The sequence below is a fragment of the Bremia lactucae genome, linkage group LG15 (assembly GCF_004359215.1).
Source record: "Bremia lactucae strain SF5 linkage group LG15, whole genome shotgun sequence".
Lineage (NCBI taxonomy): Eukaryota > Oomycota > Peronosporomycetes > Peronosporales > Peronosporaceae > Bremia > Bremia lactucae.
The window spans coordinates 2,928,758-2,954,761 of NC_090624.1; the positions used below are offsets into that span (position 1 = coordinate 2,928,758).

The 26,004-nt window shown below is 45.7% G+C and overlaps 6 protein-coding genes across 6 annotated transcripts; 3 read left to right on the forward strand and 3 right to left on the reverse strand.

Moving 5' to 3' along the window:
* Positions 1–952: 952 nt before the first annotated feature.
* On the reverse strand, positions 953–2,131 carry CCR75_005071 (uncharacterized protein; the record flags this gene model as incomplete). Its single annotated transcript, XM_067963155.1, has 1 exon — positions 953–2,131. The coding sequence occupies one exon, from the start codon at positions 2,129–2,131 to the stop codon at positions 953–955; it is 1,179 nt and encodes a 392-aa protein (XP_067823776.1).
* Positions 2,132–15,748: 13,617 nt separating this feature from the next.
* CCR75_005070 (uncharacterized protein) lies at positions 15,749–17,326 on the forward strand (the record flags this gene model as incomplete). The annotated part of the gene is made up of 1 exon (XM_067963154.1): positions 15,749–17,326. One exon carries the CDS (start codon positions 15,749–15,751, stop codon positions 17,324–17,326), a length of 1,578 nt encoding a protein of 525 aa, XP_067823777.1.
* A 355-nt stretch (positions 17,327–17,681) lies between these two features.
* Positions 17,682–18,464, reverse strand: CCR75_005069 (uncharacterized protein; the record flags this gene model as incomplete). Its single annotated transcript, XM_067963153.1, has 1 exon — positions 17,682–18,464. One exon carries the CDS (start codon positions 18,462–18,464, stop codon positions 17,682–17,684), a length of 783 nt encoding a protein of 260 aa, XP_067823932.1.
* Positions 18,465–18,630: 166 nt separating this feature from the next.
* CCR75_005068 (uncharacterized protein) lies at positions 18,631–20,853 on the forward strand (the record flags this gene model as incomplete). The annotated part of the gene is made up of 1 exon (XM_067963152.1): positions 18,631–20,853. The coding sequence occupies one exon, from the start codon at positions 18,631–18,633 to the stop codon at positions 20,851–20,853; it is 2,223 nt and encodes a 740-aa protein (XP_067823931.1).
* A 475-nt stretch (positions 20,854–21,328) lies between these two features.
* CCR75_005067 (uncharacterized protein) lies at positions 21,329–22,117 on the reverse strand (the record flags this gene model as incomplete). Its single annotated transcript, XM_067963151.1, has 1 exon — positions 21,329–22,117. One exon carries the CDS (start codon positions 22,115–22,117, stop codon positions 21,329–21,331), a length of 789 nt encoding a protein of 262 aa, XP_067823928.1.
* Positions 22,118–23,480: 1,363 nt separating this feature from the next.
* CCR75_005066 (uncharacterized protein) lies at positions 23,481–24,643 on the forward strand (the record flags this gene model as incomplete). Its single annotated transcript, XM_067963150.1, has 2 exons — positions 23,481–24,424; positions 24,517–24,643. 2 exons carry the CDS (start codon positions 23,481–23,483, stop codon positions 24,641–24,643), a joined length of 1,071 nt encoding a protein of 356 aa, XP_067823927.1.
* Between the last annotated feature and the right edge of the window lie 1,361 nt (positions 24,644–26,004).

Genomic DNA, 26,004 nt, shown 5'->3' on the forward strand with positions numbered 1-26,004 from the left:
ATGTTACACAGTCCCCGTTAAGTACACTTGGTGTACTTAAGGGGATGGTCAATTACTAAATAATAGTAATTAGACCCAACACTCGGGTGTGGTGCACATTTGTGACCAACCCTTGTGGATGTGATGCACATGGGTGCATTCACATTAGGAGGGATGACGCCCAGCGTCATCCGTGATGACGGCTAGCGTCATCCGTTACGCGAGGTATCTATAAAGATACGCTCGCAATACATATTAAATGATATCTATAGAGATAACATTTTAATTGGTAAAAATAGGTATTTGTATTTAATTCTATTAAATATAAATCAGTCTGAAAACTACTTCCTACTTGGTAAGTGCGCACGAGGAGACGGATTACCGCTCCCGTGACGACACTTAACCAGAGTTCTTAGTGTGTTGGGTGAGGTAGCTAACGCGCCCACCACAACTACCTCACTATACCCAAGAGAAGCAGGTTTAACCGCTTGCTCGCTGTGCTAGGGTGTGTGCCTAAGTAGAGCGTGGCCGCATTACGACGTGCCCGCCTACAGATGACGCTAGGCGTCATCTCTCCTTATATGAATGCACCTATGTGCATCACATACATCACGGGTCACAATGTAACCACACCCAAGTGGTGGTTCTAATTACTTAATTTAAGTATTTGACCATCCCCTCCAGTACACTTTATGTACTTAACGGGGACTGTGTAATATAAGGACATCTTTAGCCCGTATAGGTTGGAGAAGGTATAGATATCGTAAAAAACTTTAAAACTTGATTACCATTCACACTCACACCGATGTACCTCAATATTGAGGTTTAAGACTCGCACAATTCTGCAAATTTATGTGTCATGTAATAATTGAAGTTGCACATGCGTTTTAACAAAAAGTGCCGGCACATCGTAATGATTAATCACTGCGTAACGCATACGCAGCATACATCTCTCGAACAAAATTTACAATATTTATTTCGTACACGTTAAATCGATTGGCGTCTCACCACCTTTCGAGCCCCAGGTCGGCAATTTTGTCGCCCAGGCCCAAGTATTTGCTGACGCCTGAGGCTCGAAAGCATTGTCGGGTTTGTCGGCACAATAAAATTGGGCTTCATTTGTCGTCATGGCTTCAGTGAGACAGGGAAAGCAAAACGCCACTTTTTTGGTCGTCAATTTGATATCTGCCGCAAGCACCTTTTGCTTTTTTTCGATTTTGCACGCACTGCAAATGGGTCGGCAACAAGTGGCACACGTGGCATGACGACTGGCAAATTTAACAAATCGTCCTACGCGCTTGGAGCACGTGACACAGTGCTGGTCGAATCCTGAAAGTCGTTGAGTCTCGTGCTCTGAGGGGCGATGACTTAGAGTCTGTGCGAATTTCTTGACTTTACTGACCGAAGACAACGAAGCCGGCTTGAACGAGGATTGAAGCGTTTGTATCACGCGAGGAAGCACAAATTGCCGCACAAGGTCTGACATGGGTTCCACAATCGCCAGCGAGTGGATCGACACGGTTTTGTTTACTTGGCGAAAGAAGGAGCAAATCGAGAGCTTGGAACGCACTCGTCGAGGCAAATTGTGCGCTTCGCCGATCCCTATCGAGTGCATGACGTGATATCCGAGCGGTTCGCCACTAGGAAAACACTTGATTCCAGTGGCTTCGACGTAGACGTAGTCCCGATTCGTGACGGTTCCCATTGACCTACGACGCACGTCAAACTCCATCCACTTGACGCCCAGGCTTGCAAACGGGTCCAGCGTGCTGGGAGCTCGGATACGTGCAAGCACCGCAGCAGTGTCCACGTCCTTGACACTTGCATCGGTAGCACTCGTGGCCGACTCTAACACGCCGTGCATCATGTCGTCGAGAGTGCCAGGCACGGAGCCGATACAAAGGAGCGACTCGACCTCGCACGCTTCGTTCGTCGGTAGCGCTTGACAAGGTTCGTTTCGACTGCTATAAATTTGCATCCCATCCTTTCCTCGACTGAGCTTCCACGCGCGGGGGTCTACCCCCGCAAATTGACCATAGCGAGTGAAATTGGCATCAAGGATCGTTTTGACAAGCGTTCGCAGCTCGTTCTGGTCGGCAGGGGACAAGGAAATGGCGTCGAACGGGCTTCGGCCAAACTCATTTCCAGCCATTTTGTCGAATGAAGAGTTACGGTACCATGCCGTGCCCTGGGAAGAGATACGGTGCTTGCGACGAGAATGAAGAAAACGGCTTTCTCAACCCATTCCGGAACAATTTGCAAGCGGCCTCAGAAGTATGCCAGCGATGAACGAGCCGTTTTAAGGCCAATCAGAAGTGGTAGAAAAGAAATTCAATAAACGTTTTAACGAATTGATAAGCACGAACTGAGTTTACACAAATTCAACTCATTCCATGGCACTCCCGAAATAGCGGCCTAACACATGTATTATATCTCGCACACTTCGCGCGCCTGCTGTCGTGTGAAGGTGTGAAGGATTCATCATCTAGTGTTGTAGTAACGTTTCTCAGCTTTCGAAAACCTGCACGTGTGTGTTCGGCGGTAATGAAAATATTTCTAGGAAAATCAAGGCCGATGCCAACTTATTCGTCGCAAGTGCTTTCCGATCTAGAATCAAAAGATCCGTTGAATCGTGGCAGAAAGAGCAATTGGCCATTGGCTAGTGGAGCATAATTGTCATGAGGCAAATTTTTGTCAGAAGGTACATGAAGCAGCTATAAAATGCATTTTCACATTTGGTCCAACCAAATTGTAGTGTTAGATGCTACCAATTCAGAAGCTATATCATCCGCAACCGTGCGGGCGGACTTAAGCTAGCAGACTTAATCTAGCGGACTTCTTCTGATTGAAAGTAGAGACGTAGCAAATAGATACGCTTATGCTGTGTGAAAAGACGATCGTACTTGGGAGCTTCAACTACATTTGTGTCGCTTACGTAAATTAAAGGCACCACAGAGCTGCATTGTTATTAATACCTTTAAATTTGTGCATGGACACTTCTACTTGGTGTTTCCCGTGTCAGGTTAACCCTCACAATTTACTCGACGTAATTTATTATAGGCAGCCACTATGACCGCAGACATTAACACTACAGCCACAGATATGACCACAATTTTGCCAACCCCACTACTTGATAATGTCGAAGATGTCATAAATAAAAAAAATGGTCAATGAAATACCAATGGTTGTATCGAATATTACCTCCTGGTTCACATCATATAAATGAGGACATATAATTCTGATTACAAGCGACACAATTACATCTACTCACACATCTAATAACTACAACGACATGTACAACATTCCATCTAGAATAATCTAATCTGACCATAATTACATTGGAGCAAACACGTTTAGAAATAGACAGCAGATTCGGATCACCCATTTTTATCGCAAATTTGCACGTTTTAACACGGATCGAGCAAAATATCCACAGCACTCTTAGCATAAACGGGGTATATTGTTACATGAAATTAACACTTTAAGATTGTTAATTAATATAGGGAACCGGTAAAGGCACACAACCCTTGTGGTATAGCCACAAACCCTTCCCGTTTGTTTGTTTGAATTAATGAAACCACGATAAAATGACAACACAAAACATTTTTATTTATCCGCTATATCGCAAAATTAACAATTATTACTTTAGAATCGTCGTTTGGACTTTGGTACACCATCACACCCTGTAAATTACATTAGGGAATCGCTATAGCCACACACCTTAATTATTTACATCAGAGTAGTGTAATGGGTGTGCCCCTGAGCACATCATAAACCGTGTTTATGTTTGGCGATGTTAAATGTACTGCTTTTAACAGGTGAGAAAAAGCCAGGAGCGCCCGCACTGGATTGGCAAGTCATAAGAAGAGTGAAAAGAAAGAGCATCAAATCGAGCACGATGGAGAAGATAAGCTGGAAATAAGCGACAAGGATCGGAGGTGCGCTCTTGCGCATACATGTTAGTTAGTCTTTGGCGGTCAAGGTAAGGATTAATTTATTTTACTTTACTTCTACCAACATTCGGCGAATCAACCAGAGCTTGATTTAGCCCGGTGAATAATAACGATGTCAGCACGATAAGGTTAAGAATTAACATTCGGTTTTTTAATTGGTGTCCACTGGTGAATCTGTAAGCAGCCGTGTCGAAGTCGTTAACCCAGCACTTATTACTATGTCTCCTGTTCAAACTTCATATCCTAAATACCGTGTTATTTCATCCGAGAAGACAACTTCAATGCCCGCAGTAGCCTTGATCTTAACTGACTGGATCAAAAGAATGAGCTAATTTTGGCCGGTTAACATGCAGACCTGATAGACACGGATGGTCTGGAAAGCGTGCGGGATTTGTCGCGTCGTCTCGAGAAAATGAGTAGAGTCGTCTACAAATGCCGAGTAGTAGTGCGTCTGTCCTGACTGCCTGGGTAAATGAGTAGAGTCGTCTACAAATGCCGAGTAGTAGTGCGTCTGTCCTGACTGCCTGGGTACGGGCAACTTAACGTAGAAAGGGGTTGTACTTTAGGACCTGAAACCTTCACCCACCAGCACAAATAGGAGTAACGCGTCCAAGTCAAATGCCTGACCGTGCTTTTAAAGGTGTCTCCATTTTTCCGCAGCGGTATGATGAGCGTAGTCGGAAATGCGGGAGAAAAGTCCGCCCGATTCAGAAGCTGATTGCAGACGATGACCAAACTTAATATAGGCTCGTCGTCGTATCGATGGGCGCTTCCTCGCTATATACATACGCATTGGCTTGTCTTTGCGGGCACCACTGCGTCGCCGATTTCTGTGGTTAATTCTAGCGAAACGCCCAATCACTACATCATGGAGCTGAAAAAGCTTGTTTTTAATACTAAAAACAAGTATTTGGGGAACGCTATCCGTCCTGGTCAATCGACACAAACCAAATGCGACGACGGAAGAATGACAGTGCACGGCATTCCGGAAAACGCCGCGACAAGCGTGGGATCACGGCCATGGACTCATAGCGTATGAAGTCTATGGATAAGATATAAAGTAGCGGCGCGTCAACTCAATCAGTTTCATGATGCTCAGCGCGAGGACAATAGTTTCAAGAAGACGTTTGCCTGCTGTGGTCGCGTGGAGACCATAATGGAGACCATGACCCATATATTATAAAATTGTGCCTGCGCAGTCGCGCTTTGAAGTAATTATTCAGTCACTAAACGCGGAAAGCGCGATTCATTAGTCGCCACATCTTGGAAGCATTTAGGTGGTCAGTCACCCTTCGTATCGATAGCGCATCCGAAGGGACAGCTTTGAGGATGATGTCGGCAAAGCCATCCACCTGGGAACATATATTTAGCACATCCTGCCACGCTGAGCCAAACACATCTTTGCGAAGACAGAACGCAGCAGCTTACAGGGCAGTCAAAATCGTTCGTCAGCAGCTCTTTCAGGTTTTTGGTCTTCTGCATTTGTTAACTTCGACCAATCTCAAAAAAGGGAGAAACGCCACAGTGCGACAGCCAGAAATGGTGCCACGGTCTACACATGCATCGAGCTGGTCGAGCGCAAGCCCAGAGCAGCTATGACAGTTAGCCAGGTCTTCCGGCGCTTATATTAACGCTTAGGACTTTCGACGGATCTTGCTCAAAATCAACACTGCGTAACTAGACTATCTTACTTTGTCTCAAACGTTGAATAGATATCTATTAAAAAGTAAAAAAAAAAATAACTAACGTGTGTAATTGCTACTGGCCGATGGTTGCGCCAGCGACGATGCATTTTCGCTTTAGAAAAGAACAATAGCAAGTATGAACTTAATACCAATGGAAACGTTCAAGACTACTGCGACTGTCGAGCGTATTTATAACGCGGCTTCCGTGGCCGTGCACAGTGAATTTAATTTGGCTTTCAATCAAAGCCTATCATGGCGAAAACATGAATCCGGAACAGTATGGAATCGGCTTGGTCAACATGTCCGCCTTCATCTCCTTCGTCGAAAAGTATTGCAGCACAAATTCGCCGTCTTCAACTCTTCCGCGAACATAGTGATAGCGTATGCCGACATGCTTCGTCCCTTTTAAAACTCTGAGTACTTGGCAATCGCGATCGCACCTTGATTGTCTTCATCCAACTTGGAAGTTTCATCGCTCTTCATCTAACCAAGTTCGCATAGAAATGCCTTAAATCAAATCGCTTCTGAGACTGTTTTCGTCATCGCATGTACTCTGCTTCCATCGAGGAGCAAAAAGTAACGCCATCGTGCATTGCTTCTTTTTGAGCTGATGTTAATATGTAAGAACTAAAACTTTGTAATTCTATTGCTAAATATAAAAATATTAATTGATTTGATGATAATAATAGCATCAAACCTAATAACGCTATTAAAATTAATATATTTATTAATTAAAACAAAATCTTTTGTTGTATTAAGTATTGCGGTCAAACTGAAAACAAATAATTGTTAATAAAATACAATTTTATTTAATGAATTGCGTAAAATAAATAACAATTATTTGTTTTTCAATTATATTATTAAGTTCAATTATATTATTAATTTCACTTATATATTAATTGCTACCTCCAGCTGATACACCCGTTATTCAACATGAAGGTGTATTCGCTTGTGTTTTGTCGCATCTCCACATCACCAGCCCAATCTACATCCAAGTATCTTTGCAGTGTAGCGATGCCATCACGTGAAAATCCGAATTTATGTTTTCGTGTAACTTGAAGATACCGCAACACACGCTTGAGAGCTTGACAGTTTGTTGGACAGAGATCAGCCGCAAATGACTTGAAGCTCCTGCTGCCACGGCAAGGTCCGGACGAGTTGCCACCATCAAGTACATGACGGTTTTAGTAGCACTCCGGTAGGGGACGTTCTTCATCGTGTCTTTATCCTTGCAGACATGCTCTTGGTTTACTCGATTCCAGGATCTGAGGCGTCTTCACGGGCTGTCGTCCATACTAAAATTGGTCAACACCGACTTGAGAAACCTGGTTTGCCGCATCGTCTTATGATCAGTTGCATGATCTCCACACCGACAAAATACTTAAGCTCACAGAGATATGTCATCTCGAATCGGCAACTCAGCGTGCGCTTGGTCGAAGTAAAAAAATTATCGTTACTGCTTGCGATGATCAGATCATCAGCATAGCAAACAACAAAGACCATGTCATCGTCGTCCCGTTTGACATTCACGCAGTGATCCAATCCACGCTTAACAAAACCCATATTGATCATGAAGTCGTCAACAGTCTGGCTCCACTTGTGGGGTGATTGGTTCAACCCGTACAGCGGCCTCGTGAGCTTGCACACGTAATCTGGACGATCAGCGTTGACATATACGTCATGCTGCCAAAGGTGAAGCGTGTGAAGCTTGATGCTCGGTCAGTATGCTGCCGCTTTCTTGGATATTCAGATCGTGAGAAAGCATGTCTATTTGAAGTGCTGGAGACTGATAAGTCGCGAAGCACAGTTCATGGAAGACGTTGTCGACACTTGAAGACACAACTACTGTCAGCAAGACGTGGTCATTGCAGATGAATAGGCGATGAATGAAGAGTCGCCGCAAGTTGAAAATGAAGACAATGCGCAAAATGTGGATATAGAGTCCAGCAGTAAGAGACATCAGCGAACGCAGTCTTTGGAGAAGGCTACCGACACTTCAAGCGCCAAGCGGTCCACATCTTACAAAAACGTCAGGATCTTCATGCGATGTCAGCAGCAGCTCAAGACACCACACCTTAGAAAATGCTTACGTCATAGAATTAGTGCGAGATATGCCGTCTACGTACAAGACAGCTATAGATTCCAGTGAGCGGTGAAATGGAAGGAAGCGTGAGACTCGGAGTGTGGTCCGCTCCGCAAGAATGACACATGGAATATCTTACCGCTGCCGAAAGGATGCAAGGCTATCGGTTGCAGATGGGTGTTCCGTGTCAAGGAGACTCAAGATGGCGAAGTTGAGCCGTACCAGGCACGTGTGGTGGCTCAGGGATTATCACATAGGTATGGAGTCGACAACGAAGAAACTTATGCGGAGGTGGCCAAGTTCAGAACGATTCGGATCGTGTTGAGTCTGGCGGCAAGTCTCGGCAACTCCGTTCAACTGAGGTGTGTAAGGCGTCGTGAGAGCTTGTGCGATCCCTAGGTCGCTGCAAAACTTGGTCATGTTACGTGGGTGTATTCATCGCCATTATCACTGCGAAGCGTCTTAATCATCTTGCCCGTTCTCATCTCAGCAAACGCAACAAAGTCAGCCAACTTGGCAGCTCTTCTGACTTGTTACACAAAAGTACGCCTTGCGAAAATTTGACTTGTCGCCGGTAAATGTGACTTGTCGTCGGCAAATGTGACGAAGTGATGCAATCTGCTGAACGTCGGCGTCTGAATGGGACCAAAGATACCACTGCGAATGACGTCCAGCACTTGCTCCACATGGTTGGTTGATGACTTGACGTAGCTCTCTCGCGATTGCTTACGAGTAAACACCCGTCATACACCTCACACTGCTTCACTGACGCAATGTCAATGCCAATACCGTAATCTTCTTGACAATAGCGTCAAGACCGCCATGACCAATGTGACCAAGTCGAAGGTGCCAGAGGTACGACGTGGCATGCCATCGATATGCCACACACCGGTGCGCATACCCTTCTTGGTCCCACGCGGAGTCTTCTTCGACATCAATATGTCGCCCGTTCCTACCGCTTGAACCACATCGTCGTCAGCGACATGCACATCTACCGGAGAGATAGCCTTGTAATTTTTCATGTACTTTTGAGTACGTCATGTGTTGCATTGTTCCGAGTCAACCAACCACACACAGTATGACTTGGTAGCACTAGTATCACCACCAACTGTCACAGGAGATCCCAAATTCGCGATATAATCACCGTTTGTGACCTCTGTCACTCCGTATTCTCGCGGAGTCGCACTGGACACTTTAATTCCAATGTCCATGCTCATCACAATAATGACACGCGCAGCTTGTCTTCACAGGTGATTGTCGTACTTTCTTGAGCTATTTTGGAGCTCGACATGAGCGCTTGACCTTGACCGTGAGCGGCTTCATCGACGCCGCCACTAGTTCCTTGCGCTTGATGTCTTCGTGCAAAAGCCGAGACGTCACCAGCTCCCATGACAGCGAGTCTGCTCTCGAATCCAGTGCCGTAATCAGGAACGCAAACGAACCACTGAGGCTCCCTAAGCGGGATGACCAAGGCGTCTTCACTGACCAAAGCTCCCACTGCTTCTAGCTACTCCCCCAGTGTTATGCTTGTTTATGTGCTGGAACACATCATCACCTTCCTTCATCTTGGCCGTAAAGAAGCGTCGAAGAAGAAAAAGCTTATCGGTAAGTTCTTCTTCTCAAAGTCTCTCCAATCGCGACCATGCATCCTGCGGTCTCCACTTGCTGGGCGGTTCAATGCCAGCTCCATCGCAAGATCGATGATGCCAGCGCCTACCAAGACTCCCGCTTACAAGTCGCCTACTGGTCACGTGCTCGAACTTGACCTCAACGCTCGTCACTTCCCACAGCTCCCTCTCTTCCAGCACCATTTGCAACTTGAATTTCCCCATATAAGATTTCATGCCATTAAACTTGTTGATGCGAGAAGAGGTGAAAATAGCGGAGTCCATAGCGTGGGCGAAGTTAGCGTCGGGGTCAGGAAAGGCGGGTCCAAGGCTCATAACCTACTAAAAGGTCGAGTGAGCACTAGTTGGCAAAATGCAAAGTAAATGTAATATAGTCCTAAATATGTTATCTCTATTGCTTCCTCCAAGCCAATCATTCCCTAGAAAGCTTCTTGAGCCTTGTCGAAGCTTCCAATGACTTCATACACGCCGTTGGACAATCGGCGTCGGACAACTGCCGTCAGACAAACCCCTTCAGACAACCTCCATCGGATTAGTATACCGGTGGCCACTACCAGTACTACCGGTAATATTCTGATATGCTGATATGAATTGAACTGCTTCCTCGCCAACAAAGCCACACGTTTTGATCGGAAGCGACCATTTTAAGACGTTAAGCACTTGAAATAATCTGTATCATCGCTTAGGCATAGCTTTATTACCGTTTTATTACCTGTACTGAGATATGGTGCTATAATATGAGGCTGACCTGAAAGAATTAAACTGCTTGCTCAAATCTTCGTTCAATTTAAATAATATATTGAAGACCAATTCAATTTTGGATTTAAAATTCGAGCTGTAATAGGCGGATTGTGCACGCAACGAATCTATTGCTTCAGTACAAGCCTACCTGCACTGACGACAGTGTTGGAAAGGTGCCTTCGAGTTCCTCACGTAAACGACGTGTCGAAGGAAATACTTGCGAAGCTTGGCTTTGCAACAAGAGGCAAAATGCTTAACTTAGAGAAAATGTAAAACTGCATTTAATATATTTAAGTCCTACGAACTAGTACCTTCTTAAGTCCTGACTTCAATATTTTAATATACAAATATGTAAGGCACTCTAATTTCGCGGCGCAAAAATATAATGGTCTGCATCACTTTATCCACAAAACTATCATAAGGTAATATTGCACAACATCATCTGTAGGAATTGTATTCTTTATTCTTTCTCTTATAGGTAATAATAGTTGTAGAACGGGCTACCTTGTAACATCAGCTCTCTTTAATAGTCAATTTACGGACTATTATTACCTAAAAGAGTGAATATCATGGATCTCTCTGCAAAAGGAAGCACTTGTTGATTTGTACAGACACACCAACCTATCATCGCATGGATAACAAGTCCATGCAGTGCGCCTCAACCTAGCTGCTGCATGATGGCGCAGCGGCTAAAGACTCAAATGCATCACACGTTCAATTGTCTGTTGCGAGCGATAATCAGCCTTAAACTTCATTTGCAGGTGGACGTGATGATTTGGATGTTTGTAAAGGCCACAGGATCACCCGGTGCAAATAAAGCCAAACCAGTGGCATCCGGTAGTTGGATAACAAACTTTTAATTGAGATGTTCGATTCGCTTGACCCGTTAGACGAGAAATTATACAGCTATAGTGAAAATGCTTGTGATGTAATTGCGTATCATCAAAAAAGAAGCGATGATAAATATCCCTTCGGAAGGAATGTAGCTCGAATGCTAACACTAGTCAAAGGGAAGGAGGCCGCAATACGTTGTTGTGTCGCTTCCCAAAAGAAACCTTGGTTGTACACAAGGGGAAACTTACTTCGTCGGTCTCGTATAAACAACGAACGATACTAAAATTCGTTGTTCGAGTCATCGAGGCTTCAAAGCCGTGGTGAGTACGAACGCGAATTCTTCATCGATGCATTTTTTTGACATGGACGGTTTTGTGGCAAGCGTGCCAAGAATTTGAGTTCCTTGTTCCGAGCACATGAAGCTTCGTGCAGAATGTATGAAGCGCCGGCCATTAGCCCTGGCTAGACGAACTGGTTACGATGCGCAATCGTACTGAGAAAAGGTATGTCATCGATGCACGCTTTAAGCTGCACCATTTTTGTCCAGTGGGAAAGGGTAAATTGCCTTCGTGGGGAGACACATGCTCCTGTTGCGTTTAAGACGCATTTAGTGTGCCTAGGGAGGCGTACTTTTAAGATGAGCCGAATTAAAGGGCGCGTATCTCCCATGAGATGCGCGAAGGGATTGCTATTTATAATTTTGTTTACGAACGCGTAGAGCGCATTTTTCTATGAAACTTGTAAAATAAAGAATAGATATCGTTACGGTCGACGAGGCAAAAAACGTCATTCATCGGTAGGGGCAAGACTCTTAACTATCATGGGAGGGTGGGTACTCACGCCAAAGACCAAAAAACTTGTTTGAACACCCCGCGTCCCGATGGTTCGAGAATTGCTCCACAAAAAATTGTTCTCACTGTGCGAGTCCAATAGTAAAAGAGGTGGAGGGAGTTTAACCAGGTCCGTATTTTTGTCGGATCTGCGTGCTGAACTGGATTTTCACACAGTTGGGTCCTTCGAGAATAACTGTAAAAGGTGGATTATGAGCGTACCGCTCGTCATGGCTTGATGTCGATGGTGCGACGCCATTGGTCGAATGTGTTCGCCCAACTGACGAATGAATGAGTGATTCAAACTCTTGACGAGTTGGCGACAGGTCGTCGAGAGGTTGGATCCTAGAAGGATCGATGCAACATCAGAACTGAATGCACAAATCTCTCGCAAAAGTTCCGATACGCGGGATAGGTAGTCGCCCCCGAAAGATGTATCGTTTCAGTAGAACGGGCAGAGACGCCCAATGGAAGACGTAAAATGCATGTCCTTCCTGCGAGTCAGCTCGATCGTGTTTGCGTTGCCTTTGCGGTACGCTACATAAAATGGTCTGATTTATTCGGGAGCATTTCCTCAACTGCTTTGAGCTGTTGTTGCGCCGCCACAGCGATGTCCTCTACGATCGACTCTCTAGTCGACCTAAGACTTTCACACTGTCTCTGACAGACAAGCTTTTTAAATTTCTTGGACGTTGCTTTCTAAGCAAGCATCCTATTTTCGATCCACCCGACTTTATTGAGTGGTCGACCTACAACGCTGCCTGTGCTTGTGCACAGCCGCCGGTGACTAATTCTACATCATAATAGTGGACCTTCGACGCTGCCTTGCTTGCGCACTGCCGTCAGAATTAAATTCCACAGTGTAATGTGTGTTAGAAGGTACGCAATGCACTTCTACAGACGCAGGTACAAGCAGAAGCAAAATAAAAATTCTTGGTTAGCTTTAACCTGCTAAGACTAACTAACATGCATGCGTAAGAGAGCACCCCCTCTACTTGTCTCCTTTTTTTCCTGCTCATCTTATCGCTCTTCCTTGAATTGCTGCCCTTTCTTATCGCATTTTTTATGACTTGATAATCAACTGCGGTCGCCCTTAGCCTTTTTTTCACCTTTCATAAACAGTACATTATAACAAAGTCGTTACACTGAGGTCTTGTGCAGTCGTACCAACGACCGAACCACAAGTGAGGCCATCGACTCGCTCGTAGGACATCCGCGAACTTTTGGACGCTCCAAGACGTTCCAAGACGTTCCATCGGATGATCGAAAGACAGGCATAATCACGGCTTGATGTTGCCAATTATTGCTTGGCTTGTACTTTTAAGCCATGGTAATCTAAGGCTGACACGAAATCTGTCAACCAAATCCACATCGTATTTACCCTTGAAAGTGTATTGAATGCGAGCAACACTTTTTTATTGCTACAGATGCGCCTGTTCGGCGTAGTGCCCTATCTTTTGACAGCAATAGCATCTTGCAATCAGTTACAATTTGAAGAGCGCAATTTGCTCTCTACATACGAGATGTCCATAGGTTCTGGACCTCCGACTTCTTGTCGTCTTGGTAGACGATAAGCATCAATGTAAACGAAAGCCTATTTCAGGCTGAAGTCCTCCAGTTCCGCTGTATAGAACGTTTGATCTAGCGTCTTTAATTTCGAATGCAAACAGGTAGTGGATCTTACAGGTATCACCCACAAGACCCTTAATGTGTCTGCTCAATAATAAATTTTGTCAATTAAGTCGCTTAGTCAACTGATTAAGTATCGTGTATACTGGTCATCAGCGTGAAGGTCATGCTTGGCCTGTTTTAAAAATGGGAGCTAAGCTTGAGCCCTAAATTAGCACGTGGCAGCTCAAACGTTTGCCTGGGCCGGGTCTTAAAGACTTCTTACGACCAAAACACATATAGGTAGTGAAGCTTCAGCTTACGGCCCAAGATTTGTTTCATTCGGCCAAGTTAGACATGCCAAACTTTTCTTTCGTCGCATCGTCATCGATGCGGAAAACTACTATGACATCGTCTGATTCGGCGATACATCTTAACAAGGAGTCGCCTTCGACTGCCTTGAACTTAGAGATTTCCATCTTTAAGCTTTCGGGTCGACGCGAATGCGTCGGCTGGCAGATGCTGCTGGCTAAATAACTTATTTTCTTAAAACAGCTCTGCCTGTTAAGAGCCTTGCAAGAGAAGCAAGGTTACTTCCTTTTGGGCTTCATTTTCTAAAACTCATCTATATCCGCATGATGATCGTCTCTTTGTAGAATTTACAACATGACGCTAACAGCCGACACGCCTACGCTGAGCTAAGTCTTTCAACCACTTTGCATTCGAGGTAACTCAAGTGAATTAGCCTTACGCTTTGCATAGGACCTTTGTGAGAGGCTCGTAAGCCTTTCGCTTCTTCATACGACATGTACATGTTTATACATTTCAAACGTGGCCGTAGAATGAACTACGAATTGCTAACAGGTGTAACTGGGCACCTTTCGCTAGTACTCCTTTAGTGCCAACCGGCCTGCACGGATAGTACTGAAAATGAGGTCCCTACACGCACGCAACGTGGAGAGGAAGGTTTCTAACTTGCTCATTAGTTTAGGAACTAGAAAAGCGCTTAGTTCAAGGAAAAAGTAAAAACTATTTAAGTATGTAAAAGCTCTTACGTAATGATCTTCTTATATACTGACTTAAATATAATTATATAATGTCAGCTTCTTAATTCTGAAAGACAAACGGAGATTAATTTACCTTGTCTTTTTGTGCCCCTCAACCTCTGCCTGAGCAATCGTCCTTTCAGGTGTCATGCTGTAAAGAAGTCCTGTGAAATCTAAGTCAACAAGGGTAATCCATCACAAACAAAGGCAAAACCAAACTTACCAGTCTCATCCATGTTGTACACATACCGGAAAGAATACCCGGTAATAACCGTCTTCAGGTCAGGTAGAGCCTCGCTCAAAGCCTTCACAACAGCCTGTCCGCTTTCGCCGTGGATGCGGATAGCACGAAGTTTGTGGCGTTGCTGGAACTTTTAGAATCATCCGTGATAGAACTTGATGGCGTTATCCGGGATTCCAAGTGATTTGGCAAATCTCTGAGCCTTTGCGCAGATTTGATCTCCGGTGAGGATAACCCCACGATGCTGGCACTGCAGAACTCAGAAGACGCTAACCATCTCCAGCACTGGGTGCTGGACAAGGCGCTGACGCTTGGCGTTGAGGCTGCTAGAGTTCATTGCCTCCAGCTCAGCACGTTTCTTGATGATGTTGCTGATAAAAGCCTGAGTCACGCCCATAGTGATGTTGAACTCCTTAGTCGCTCAGGCAGCCAAAGCCCGCTGGCTCATGCTGCGATTGGCATTCTTGTGTTTGCAAATTTGCAGGTGTTGAGCATTGGTAAGACGAGCTTGCGACATCTGTGTATGTTGCAAAGAGTGAGATTAAAAGTCAGCAAAAATCGTCACACTTTGTTCTTCACAAATAGCACCAACCCCAGCAAAAAACCAGGATGGCTACGTGTCTCTGACCTTGAGGCACAACCTGAACCAGGTTTAGAACAAAAGGTGAGGACCTATGTTGGTCCTGAAGACCTCTGGGTTATCCGAGGCTGCCTTTTCTGCAGGTTTTGGGGAGTTTTTGGTTTGGGGATGGGTTGTTCTGGTGAGTTTTCGCTTTTTTGTACTCGAATTAATTCTTTTTACGCAGCTATAATCCGATAAATAATAGCTTCTAAAAACGTATAGTAAAGTATGTACATTGGGGATATAAGTTATCAGAGGGAAAACAATATAACTAATTTACCATTACTTTCTTGTATTATGCTTTGTGCGAACCTTCTAAAGTACGCTCAAAAGTATCAGTCTCAAACATCAGCTTTGAAAAACTCTCCCCAAAAGAGCTGCTCGCCACCACACACAAAATCGACGCTCGTCATCAAACTAGCAAACACGTACGTAGCCATATAGGACAAGTATCGAATCTAATTAATAGACTAATTCCACGTGCTTGTAGCAGTCCCAATGTCCATGTTGCGTCGCCTCGTGTTCGGTTCCATCAGGCCGTCAGCGCGTGGCTTTGCTGCTTCCGCCTCGGAACTGTACAAGAACCCACGAAGCTCCAAGTTCAGCATGACAAAAATCGTCGCCACCGTTGGCCCTGCGTCGGAGCAACTGGATATGCTGCAAAAACTCACGGACGAGGGTCTGCGTATCATGCGCATTAACTTTTCGCACGCCGAGTACGACGAAGCGTTGCAACGTATCCACAACCTTCGAGCGTGTCGTGGGGTGCACGCAGAAAGCCACGCGAACTTTAATCTTCGCGCCGTGCTCCATGACACCAAAGGCCCCGAGATTCGCACAGGCACCATGCGAAATGATAAAAAGATCAAGCTCGAGAGCGGCAAGTCCGTGGTGCTCACGACTGACCCGGCTTTTGAACGGGACGGGACCGCCGAGAAGTTTTATGTAACGTACCAACAGCTCTCGAACACGGTCAAAGTGGGTGACACGGTGCTCCTCTCGGACGGCCTCATTCGGCTTACATGCACTGGTGTGGGCAAGGGCGAGATTACGTGTGACATTCACAATACCGAAGAAATTGGGAACCGCAAAGGCGTGAATCTACCGGGGTTGATTGTCGAGCTCCCGGCGTTGTCGGAGAAAGACAAGTGCGACTTGGATTGGGGCGTGCAGCAAGACATTGACTTCATCGCTGCGTCATTTATCCGGAAGGCCAGCGACGTGGACGAAATTCGTGCTTTTGTCGACAAGTGTATCCAAAAGCACTGGGCAAGTCAGCCGGAATACATTGCTCCGAAAATCATTTCAAAGATTGAGAATCTCGAAGGGGTTCAGAATTTCGACGCGATTCTCGACGCGTCGGACGGAATCATGTGTGCTAGAGGGGACTTGGGCGTCGAAGTGCCGGCGCAAAAGGTACTGACGTATCAGAAAATGATGGTTGATCGCTGCAACGCCGTGGGGAAACCCATTATCGTGGCCACGCAGATGCTCGAGTCCATGCAGTATAACCCACGACCGACTCGTGCCGAGGTCTCGGATGTCGGGAATGCTGTGTTGGATGGCGCAGATTGCGTCATGCTCAGTGGCGAGTCGGCGCAAGGAAAGTACCCGATTGAGTCCGTGGCGACCATGAACACGGTCATTAAGGAGGCCGACCAGCTCTTATTGTTGCCGAATTACCAAGCCAAATTCCAATTCGAGCCGCCAACGTCAGACGTCGAGTCGGCAGTGTCTTCGGCAGTCAAGATCGCGAATGAGATGCGCGCACAACTCTTGATTGTGCTCACGCGAACGGGATACACTGCCCGTAAGGTGGCGAAGTATAAACCTACGGTGCCGGTCATGTGCTTTACGACGGACCAGAAGGTTGGCCGCCAGCTCCAGATCCATCGTGGACTCTACCCTGTCGTCTCAAGCTGCCTGGACCGTTCCCCCACGACCGCAGAGGCCATCTCACACGCCAAAAAGATGGGGTGGCTGTCTCCTGGCGACCGCGTCGTTGTCATTAGCGGCGACAAGCTCTCGCGCGACCTTGGCGGAGAAATTTTAATCGGGGTCGCCGGAGTCCAATAATTGCGTTGCGTTAGCCAATCATTGTCATTTGCAGCTTAACATTTTAATCCACCATTTGGTTCCGATTTGGGCTATTATGTAGTAATCATGCTGTGTCTTTGAGAATGCGGACCACGCACGATGCCATCATGCCACTCCTCGTAAGAACTGTATTATCTTTTATCTTTAATAGTAGATCACGTGATATCCTGTAAAACTAGATCACTCGTCCAGACATCATCTGCTCTTTTATCGCAGCATTTTCGATGAGAAAAACTTATATTATTAGCAAACTTTACGTGGTAAAATTCAATGTCGAGATCGCTTCACCACGCAAATTGTCACATTTTCAATGCTTGCTTTTCTCAACCCACTTTTACTTGGCCTTTGTCTGATTGGCTACACCCGCAATGCGTGCCTTGATCTCCTCTTGATCGCCAATGTAGTGGCCCGTAAGAGGGGCAATCGCGTCCTTGTGGGGCACAGACTGGAAGTGCTCGTCCAAGTCATAAACGAGAGGCACGCCCGTAGGGATGTTTAAACCCGTAATAGTGTCTTCCGAAATATTATCTAATTGTTTCACCAGCGCACGAAGTGAGTTTCCGTGCGCAGCAATGACGATTTTCTTGCCCGCCTTGATGGACGGAATGATGGTTTGTTCCCAGTAAGGCAAAACACGCTCACCAGTCGTGGCCAGCGATTCCGCAAAAGGCAATAGCTCTTTGGGCACCTCTGCGTACTTCGGGTCGTTTCCTGGATAGTACTCGCTGCTCACGTCAAGAGAAGGGGGTGGCGTGGCGTAACTGCGACGCCAAATCATCACTTTTTCAATGCCATGCTGCTCCACAGTCTCCTGCTTGTTGAGACCCGTGAGCGATCCGTAGTGACGCTCGTTAAGGCACCACGAGCGGATGACGGGGATCCACATCAAGTCCGTCTCTTCCAGGATGTTCCACAGGGTTTTAATCGCACGTTTTAGCACCGACGTGTAGGCCAGATCGAACTTAAACCCCGCAGCCTTCAGCACTTTACCGGCGTCATGCGACTCCTGCTCGCCCTTGGCGGATAGCTGCACGTCATGCCAGCCTGTGAATCGATTGTCGACATTCCATTGGCTCTCGCCATGACGGATGAGCACGATCTGATACTTGGCAGTCATTCTTCCGATCTTGAAGACGGAGAAGGAGTTTGATAAATACTACTGTTTTAAACAACCTGTGAATGTTTGGATACAAATACCTTTATTTTTCATTTTTAGAGTAGACCAAAAAGGGAATTGATCCGACCCAATTTCGGGAGCTAGATAAAAACTTCTGACAGAAACAATGGACTGGGATACGGGTCGCGTGACGGCTGTAGGGATGGAGAGCGAGCAGGCATCGGATGTGCGTCAGAGTGCTAGTCCCGCAGCTCTGCAGCGCCGCTTTCGAGCTTTTCTGCGTGGTTTTCGCGTTGGCCCTCTCTTTTACTACCGGGAACAGCTCCTGGCGAATGCACGACGCAATCTCTGGGTCGTGACGGTCAACGTCTCTCACGTTGCAGCGTTTGACCAGGAATTACAAGATTTGCTTCTAAAAAACCCCAAAGATCAATTGCCGCTTTTGGAGAATGCGGCAAAGGAAATGTTGATGCAACTGCTCGTGTCAAGCCACGAGTCAGGGGCCTTTGAGTCGTCAACTTCCGAGCTTTCATCCAATCTCCCGGACATTCAGGCCATTTTGACGAGCGATCAAGCTTTGGTGGCCCTTCGCCACGTCCACTCGCAAGAAATGAACCAATTGGTGAAAGTTCCCGGCATCGTCATAAGTGCTACGCGCGTGCGAACCAAGTGCGTCTCGGCGATTCTAAAGTGTCGTAATTGTGGTCACACGAAGCGTGTTGCTGTTGCGGGAATGGGTGGCGTAAACATCCCACGCATTTGTGACCGCAATAAGGACGAAAACAACGCGGTGACGCCAGGCGATTTGTGTCCAAAAGACTCGTACGTGGTGCTTCCGGATCAAGGACAGTACGTGGATCAACAGACACTAAAGCTCCAAGAAAATCCAGAGGTTGTACCAACGGGCGAAATGCCACGGAATTTAGCTCTCATTGCTGATCGTCATTTAGTCGACAGAGCCTCCCCTGGCACACGCGTGTCCGTCGTTGGCATCACTTCGGTGGTCAATTCAGGGAGCAAAAATGTCGGAGCCGTTGCCATTCGGACGCTCTATCTACGTGTCGTGGGCATTGAGATTGATGAAGATGGAGCTGGGCGAGCAAAAGCGACATTTTCACCCGCCGAAGAAGAAAAATTTCATGAAATGGCACGAGATCCGAATCTTTACGAGAAGTTGGCAAGGAGCATCGCACCGTCCATTTATGGGGACTACACTGTAAACATGAAAAAAGCCATTGCGTGTTTGCTCGTGGGGGGCTCCAGGAAGCGACTTCCGGATGGAATGCTTCTACGAGGGGACATTAATGTGCTCCTCCTGGGCGACCCGAGTACCGCCAAATCCCAATTTTTGAAATTTACTGAAAAGATTGCACCGGTTGGTGTGTACACTTCAGGTAAAGGAAGCAGTGCCGCTGGTCTCACTGCTTCAGTGATTCGTGACTCGAAAGGCGAGTTTTATCTAGAAGGTGGGGCCATGGTTCTTGCCGACGGAGGCGTTGTCTGTATTGATGAGTTTGATAAAATGCGCGAATCGGACCGTGTGGCAATTCACGAAGCAATGGAGCAGCAAACCATTTCCATTGCCAAGGCAGGCATTACAACGATTTTGAACTCGCGCGCAAGTGTATTAGCAGCGGCCAATCCCGTCTTTGGCCGGTACGATGATATGCGCTCGGCTTCTGAAAATATTGACTTGATGAGTACCATCCTCAGTCGTTTCGACATGATTTTCATCGTTCGCGATATCCAAGACGACGCAAGAGATCGACAAATGGCCGCACACGTGGTGCGAATGCACACGAACGCATCTGTATCGGCGGCTGGGAAGCCTTCAGCGATCGAAAAAGCTTCAAGTGGGGGCGAGTTTGAACCGTGGTTACTAAAAAAATTCATCACCTATTGTCGAACTCGATGCGGCCCACGACTGTCGGTCGGGGCTGCTCAAGCGCTTCAGGACTTTTACGTGGGTGTGCGTGACGACGTGCGTCGTACCCAAGGGGAAGAGACAACGATTCCCGTGACTGTACGCCAGCTAGAGGCTCTTGTGCGGATTGCCGAGTCACTGGCCAAGATGCATTTGCTTAATGAAGCCTCCCGCGAGCATGTTCAAGAAGCCATTCGATTATTTAGTGTCAGCACCATGAATGCCGCCAAGGACGGCGGCACTCAAGGGCTTTTTGGTGGCTTGCACGAGAAAGCACACGAGGTAGAGCAGAGTATCAACCGCACGCTGCGCATTGGGACTCGAGTCGAGACGAGTGCATTATATAGTCGTCTCGAGGCACAAGGCTACAATCCGAATGCTATTCAACGCGCGATTCGTGCCATGGTGCAGAAAGGATCTCTTCGACAGCTTAGCCAGTACAAGTTTGTGTCCCGCATCAAGTGATTGTGACGATATACTGTTAAAAGAACGTTGGACAGCATACTACGACAGCATTCGTTTCCAGCGAGTCATTAGCTTGCTGACACTTTGATGGCCTTGCCAATGGAGACATCTTTTCGCTACTTTTCATTGAGCTGGCGTCCATTCTTCAGCCTCTAAAGCTTTTTTGCTATTTTTACAGCATTGCCAGCGATCGACACTCGATCCGAATGGGCTCTTGATTTCTTACTGTTCAGATGGCGCTTGAAGATGTCTGGACCGATGCCTGTGGGTTTAGTATTCGATGGTGTACAAAGTGCAATTCATAGATGTGGCATGTCGACAAGGTCAAAGCGAGTATTTGTTAATTAATGTTATGGCCGTGTTAAACGGACTACATTATCGTGTCAACTATATCATGCAAGGGTGCAACAAGATGCGAACAAACCGACTCAATGTGGAGTAAAATGCGTCAAGAGTCGACGTAACCACGTGAAGCTTAATTGCTCAGCCAACTTAGTGGCCACCATTTGCGCCTCGGAAGCTTCTTGAGGCTTTTTTTTGAATTTTTTTCGAATAGAGCCTCGTACATTTCCAGCGCCAAGGAATTATCGAAATCCATGTCCTTACTTGGCAATCCATGCTTGAGCTTGAGTCGCTTTCGAGCTTCAGCGATTGGAAGTTGACTCGCTGCCCACTGCTCCAGCTTAAGACGCGTTTGTAACATATCGAGATATTCATCGTCAATTTTTGCGAATTTGTAATATTCATTATGCCACTTTCGATACTTTTGAAACGCTCGGTAGTTTAGACTGACGATCACGTCAGCCTCCGAAGGGTTTTTAAAACCAAGAATCCCACCAACTTTCTCTGGCGAATATCCCTCAGCAAGCCAAAAATATAAGTTTCCATTAAATTCTTCCTCGCTGAAGTAGATCGGCTCTCCTTTCTTCATAAGAACCCCGTATGGATAGCCGTTCTTGAATATTTTTGGCATCTTCATTTGACAATACAACATAAAGACCTCAAAATTGCTGTGCCTTACTAACTCTTCCGCAGTAGCAGCAAGTGGAATTTGCAGAAATTCCAACACTTGTTTCATATTCTTTCTTTTCGCTATAAGTTCTTTGACGGCGGTCGCCGTCGCCAGCGAATCATAGAATCGACCCGGCAAATTCAAGATCGCTCTCTCATCGTCATCTTCAGCGGATCGGACTTGAGCACTGCTGTTTTCCCTGAGAAAATTAGGTGCCTGATTACTTTTCTTTGAAGCTCCAAGATCGGCCATGCCGAATAGAACGCTGAGTGCAATCAAATAGAAACTTTGGACCATGCGGACTTCGTGTTGACTGTATGGCGGCTATCGTTGGATCACAACAGTCCAAATCACTCAAATTTAAGAATGCATTCGTCATTCGGATGCTTTGCATATCTGATGGTCAATGCGCAGTGACATGAAAATGGCAGATCTTTGACGTGAATCTGTGCAGTTATAAGAGGTCTTGCTTTTCTCAGTCAACTACTTCTATCCACTGCTGGACAGAGCTTTTGCTATATTGGCAGCAGGTCCTACCAGTCTGGTGACGACTTTATATAGCTTGTAAATAAAGCACAAACAATTTGTCAACCCGAACTTAATCTGCAACATGAAGCACTTCGGAATATTTAAAAATGTCGCTTAATGTTTCAAGTTCAACTTATTCCCAAAATTAAGAATCAGGATGAAGGAAACCGTCTATGCGTGCGGTAATTCGCTTCAAATCTACGTGCAGGAGCTACATAGACTTCTATCGTATAACTTTAAGCCTTGCGTCAAATACCTTTCAGATATCTCGCAGCTCATTTATGTTCCTCCGCATCATCACATTTTTTTCCGCAACGATTACTGCCTTAATTAAATTCCTCACTTTACAGCTTTTCACATTTTTGAGTAATAGATTATAGAATTGTTAAACAACTTCGCGTTCGATAGATCAGATTTCACTGAACAGAAAGGGCAATGATTTTTGAGACTGGATCAAAGCACCCGCAATTGCTGAAGAAGCACGGGTGTTCTTGATTCCGCGGTGGCAAAATTATTCTACTTGACAAGAAGGGCATTGATTATTGAGAAAATTGCCATTTCATTTTACATAACAAAAAGGGCAATGATTACTTAAGTATTTTCATTCTACTTAACAAAAAGAGCAATGATTATTTAAGAATTGCCATTTCACTCAACTTAACAAAAAAGGGCAATGATTATTTAAGAAAATGGCCACCCGCGAAATCAAAAACACCCGTACTTTCTGGTGGTTTTGATTTCGCGGTGGCCATTTTCTCAAATAATCATTGCTCTTTCTGTCAACTTTAATTTTGAGAAGATATCGCAGATTCTGTCAGAGCACATGTCATCGGCTTTTTTCCACAACCTTCGGATAAGATGTTTGTAACAATTATTTGAGACTGTTAAAATAGTACTCCAACACAATAACTTCCGGAAGGGCGGCTGTCAATTATAGGGCCTGGAACGCCACAATTCTCGACGCAAAGGACATATGTCTTCTATCGCACTAACTTGTTCTAAGCTACTCATTATTTTGCTACATACATCGCAAGACCCTTTACGATCCAACCGCATTTAAATTTCTAAGAATTGGACTCTTGAAGCCATGAAGGGTCGGTTCACGGTAAATCCGTTCAACGAATTAGGTTTGACACCATCAGAAGGAGCTGACCTCGAAGCACTCGTAGAAACGATTGTCGCTGCCAGTATTGCGCGCTACGAAACGTTCGTATTCAAGGAGCACGGTCGTGTTGACGCTGATCATTGGAAAGTCGTAAAAAGCCGCGACAGCATTCACGTATACTTAGAACGGACCAATGGACCTTCTCGAATGATACCACAGGTGTCCGCTGTAGCGCCAAATCTATCATCGCTGCTGTGCTTTGGCACTGCCACTGGAAGAATGGAAGACATGATGTTTGGCGTCATTAACCCCACGCTCGAAACCATGCGTATAAAGGCCTCCTACGTCGACGATATCAGCGGTGCAGCGGTTCTATCGACGATTTCAGAGCCTTCGCTCGAAGAGCCATTCAAGTCGTTAGTCGTGAAGTGGATGGAGATTGATTTGCCACTGCAATCGATTGGATTAGTGCACAATCGTGATTATATTTACGTTGAGGCAACAAATTTTGTGCACCTGTCAAACGGTACACAAGTGGGGTACCACATCATGCACTCGGTTAGTTTTCCTGAAACCCATGACTTACCCGGGCGCGTTCGAGCAAACATGTCGGTCTGCAGTATTTTTCGCCAAGTGCGGCCAAACTCGTGCGAAATTTATGTCACGGGCCTCGTGGATCCGGGTGGAGATATGATTCGTAAAGTGATGGTGCCATCCATGGCGACAGCCTTGTTGTCTGCGCTGAAATATGCGCATTGCGGGCAGATGAAAAAGCTCGCGTGGATGCTTGAAAAGCGATATCAAGAAGCCAAGGAGCTCGGCGCGCCCAATCGAGAGCTCATCTGTGTGATCTGTGCGAGCTCCATCACAAGTCGCAAATTGGGAGACTTTGGCAAGAGCGACGATACGTGCAAACTGTGTTTTGGGTTTGTTTGCCACACTTGCAAAATTTCCAAAAAACTGAGTTTTGTGACACCGGATTTGCTGTTGGCCAGACGAAAGGTTACATTCTGCGCAGTTTGCTTAAGCGAAGCAACAAAGATTCCTGCCGCCGAAGCAGCACGAGTACAAATCCTTTCCTCGGGAAAAAAAGAAGTTTTACAGTCGATTACGGATTCCACTACGTCGACTGCCAGCTCAGCTAGGGCCACGCTTAGTGACTAAATATTGTATTTCATGTATGCACCTTATATTGAAAACCAAAAGCCGCCGCTATGGCCACTTACATTGCTACTACGGCCACAGACAAACTACTACGGCCACAGACAAAACTTTTTTTTTACGGCCACAGATAAAACTACTAGCCACAAACATGACCACAATTTGCCAACTCCACTAGTTAATACTGTTGCACAGTCCTCCCTCGCATAACTTGTAGCATCTTTCCTATCATTAACATAAGTAATTATTTATCGTTTTACAATGAAAAGTTAGCGACCTTAGAACGACCACGATGAACGTCTAAATCTATAAGTTATGTAAAGTTATATTTTATTAGAGAGTAAACGACCCGTGGGACACCTGTAGTTGTCATGACAAGAAAAGGCCACTGCCCCCCATTTGCTATTTGTACATCCGACTTATTGCTAATCAGAACGCATAACAGTATAAATTGTAACGGGGCACTGCGACTTGTACTGTTTCAGTACAAGTCCACTTCACACTGCTTCAGATGTGAGTGGTGCCTCTCGTTAGGTGACGTATACTGTACGTATAGAGGAAGACTTCTCTTAAGGCAAGTTAGCTTAAGAGTGTAAAATGAAAACTGTATTAATATAGTTAAGTGTCTTGTTAATCTATCTTTGTAAATGTTGTCTTAACTATAAACTAATACTAAACATGTAAATGAATTCTTATCTATCTTATCTTGTAACTCTCTTTGATTACTTCTGGTTTATGCGACGCATGACTTCCTGTCAGCTCGTCGTCTCCTGCACAGAGCCGAGAGCCTGTGGAAGTACAGCTGATTAGTCTGCGGAATAAATAGACATAATGGTCTATAACTATTTATGGATAAGAATTCAGGACATTACTATATAAAGTAATATCCTCCAATTTATTATCTACCTTTTAGATAATATATTAATTAACAACCTTTAAGTGTTAATTTCATGTAACGATACACCCCGTTACATCACCCCTCCCTTAAACGACAATCGCTCTGAATGTCATTAGATGGAGTGGTCGCTAAATGACCTCTTAATTTAGTAAATGTTTCTGATTGGTCAGATCCATCATTTTAAATTCCATCGCATGAAGGAACAATTCATGCGGGGTGATAATAGTGTTGAACCTTCGGCTGCGGTTCGTGCAGCCGCGGGTGACGCACTGCTATCTCTTGCGGTAGACGTTCCGTCTACCGTAGTGTCTTCCACTCGCACAACACTTGGTGTTGCGAGTGCACGTGGTGATTCACCACGTGAATACGACCCCTCTTTGGAGGTCGACTACGAGTGCGAGTCGGATGAAGTGGCCGACTCGGGGAGAATGGAACAGTCGCCTGATA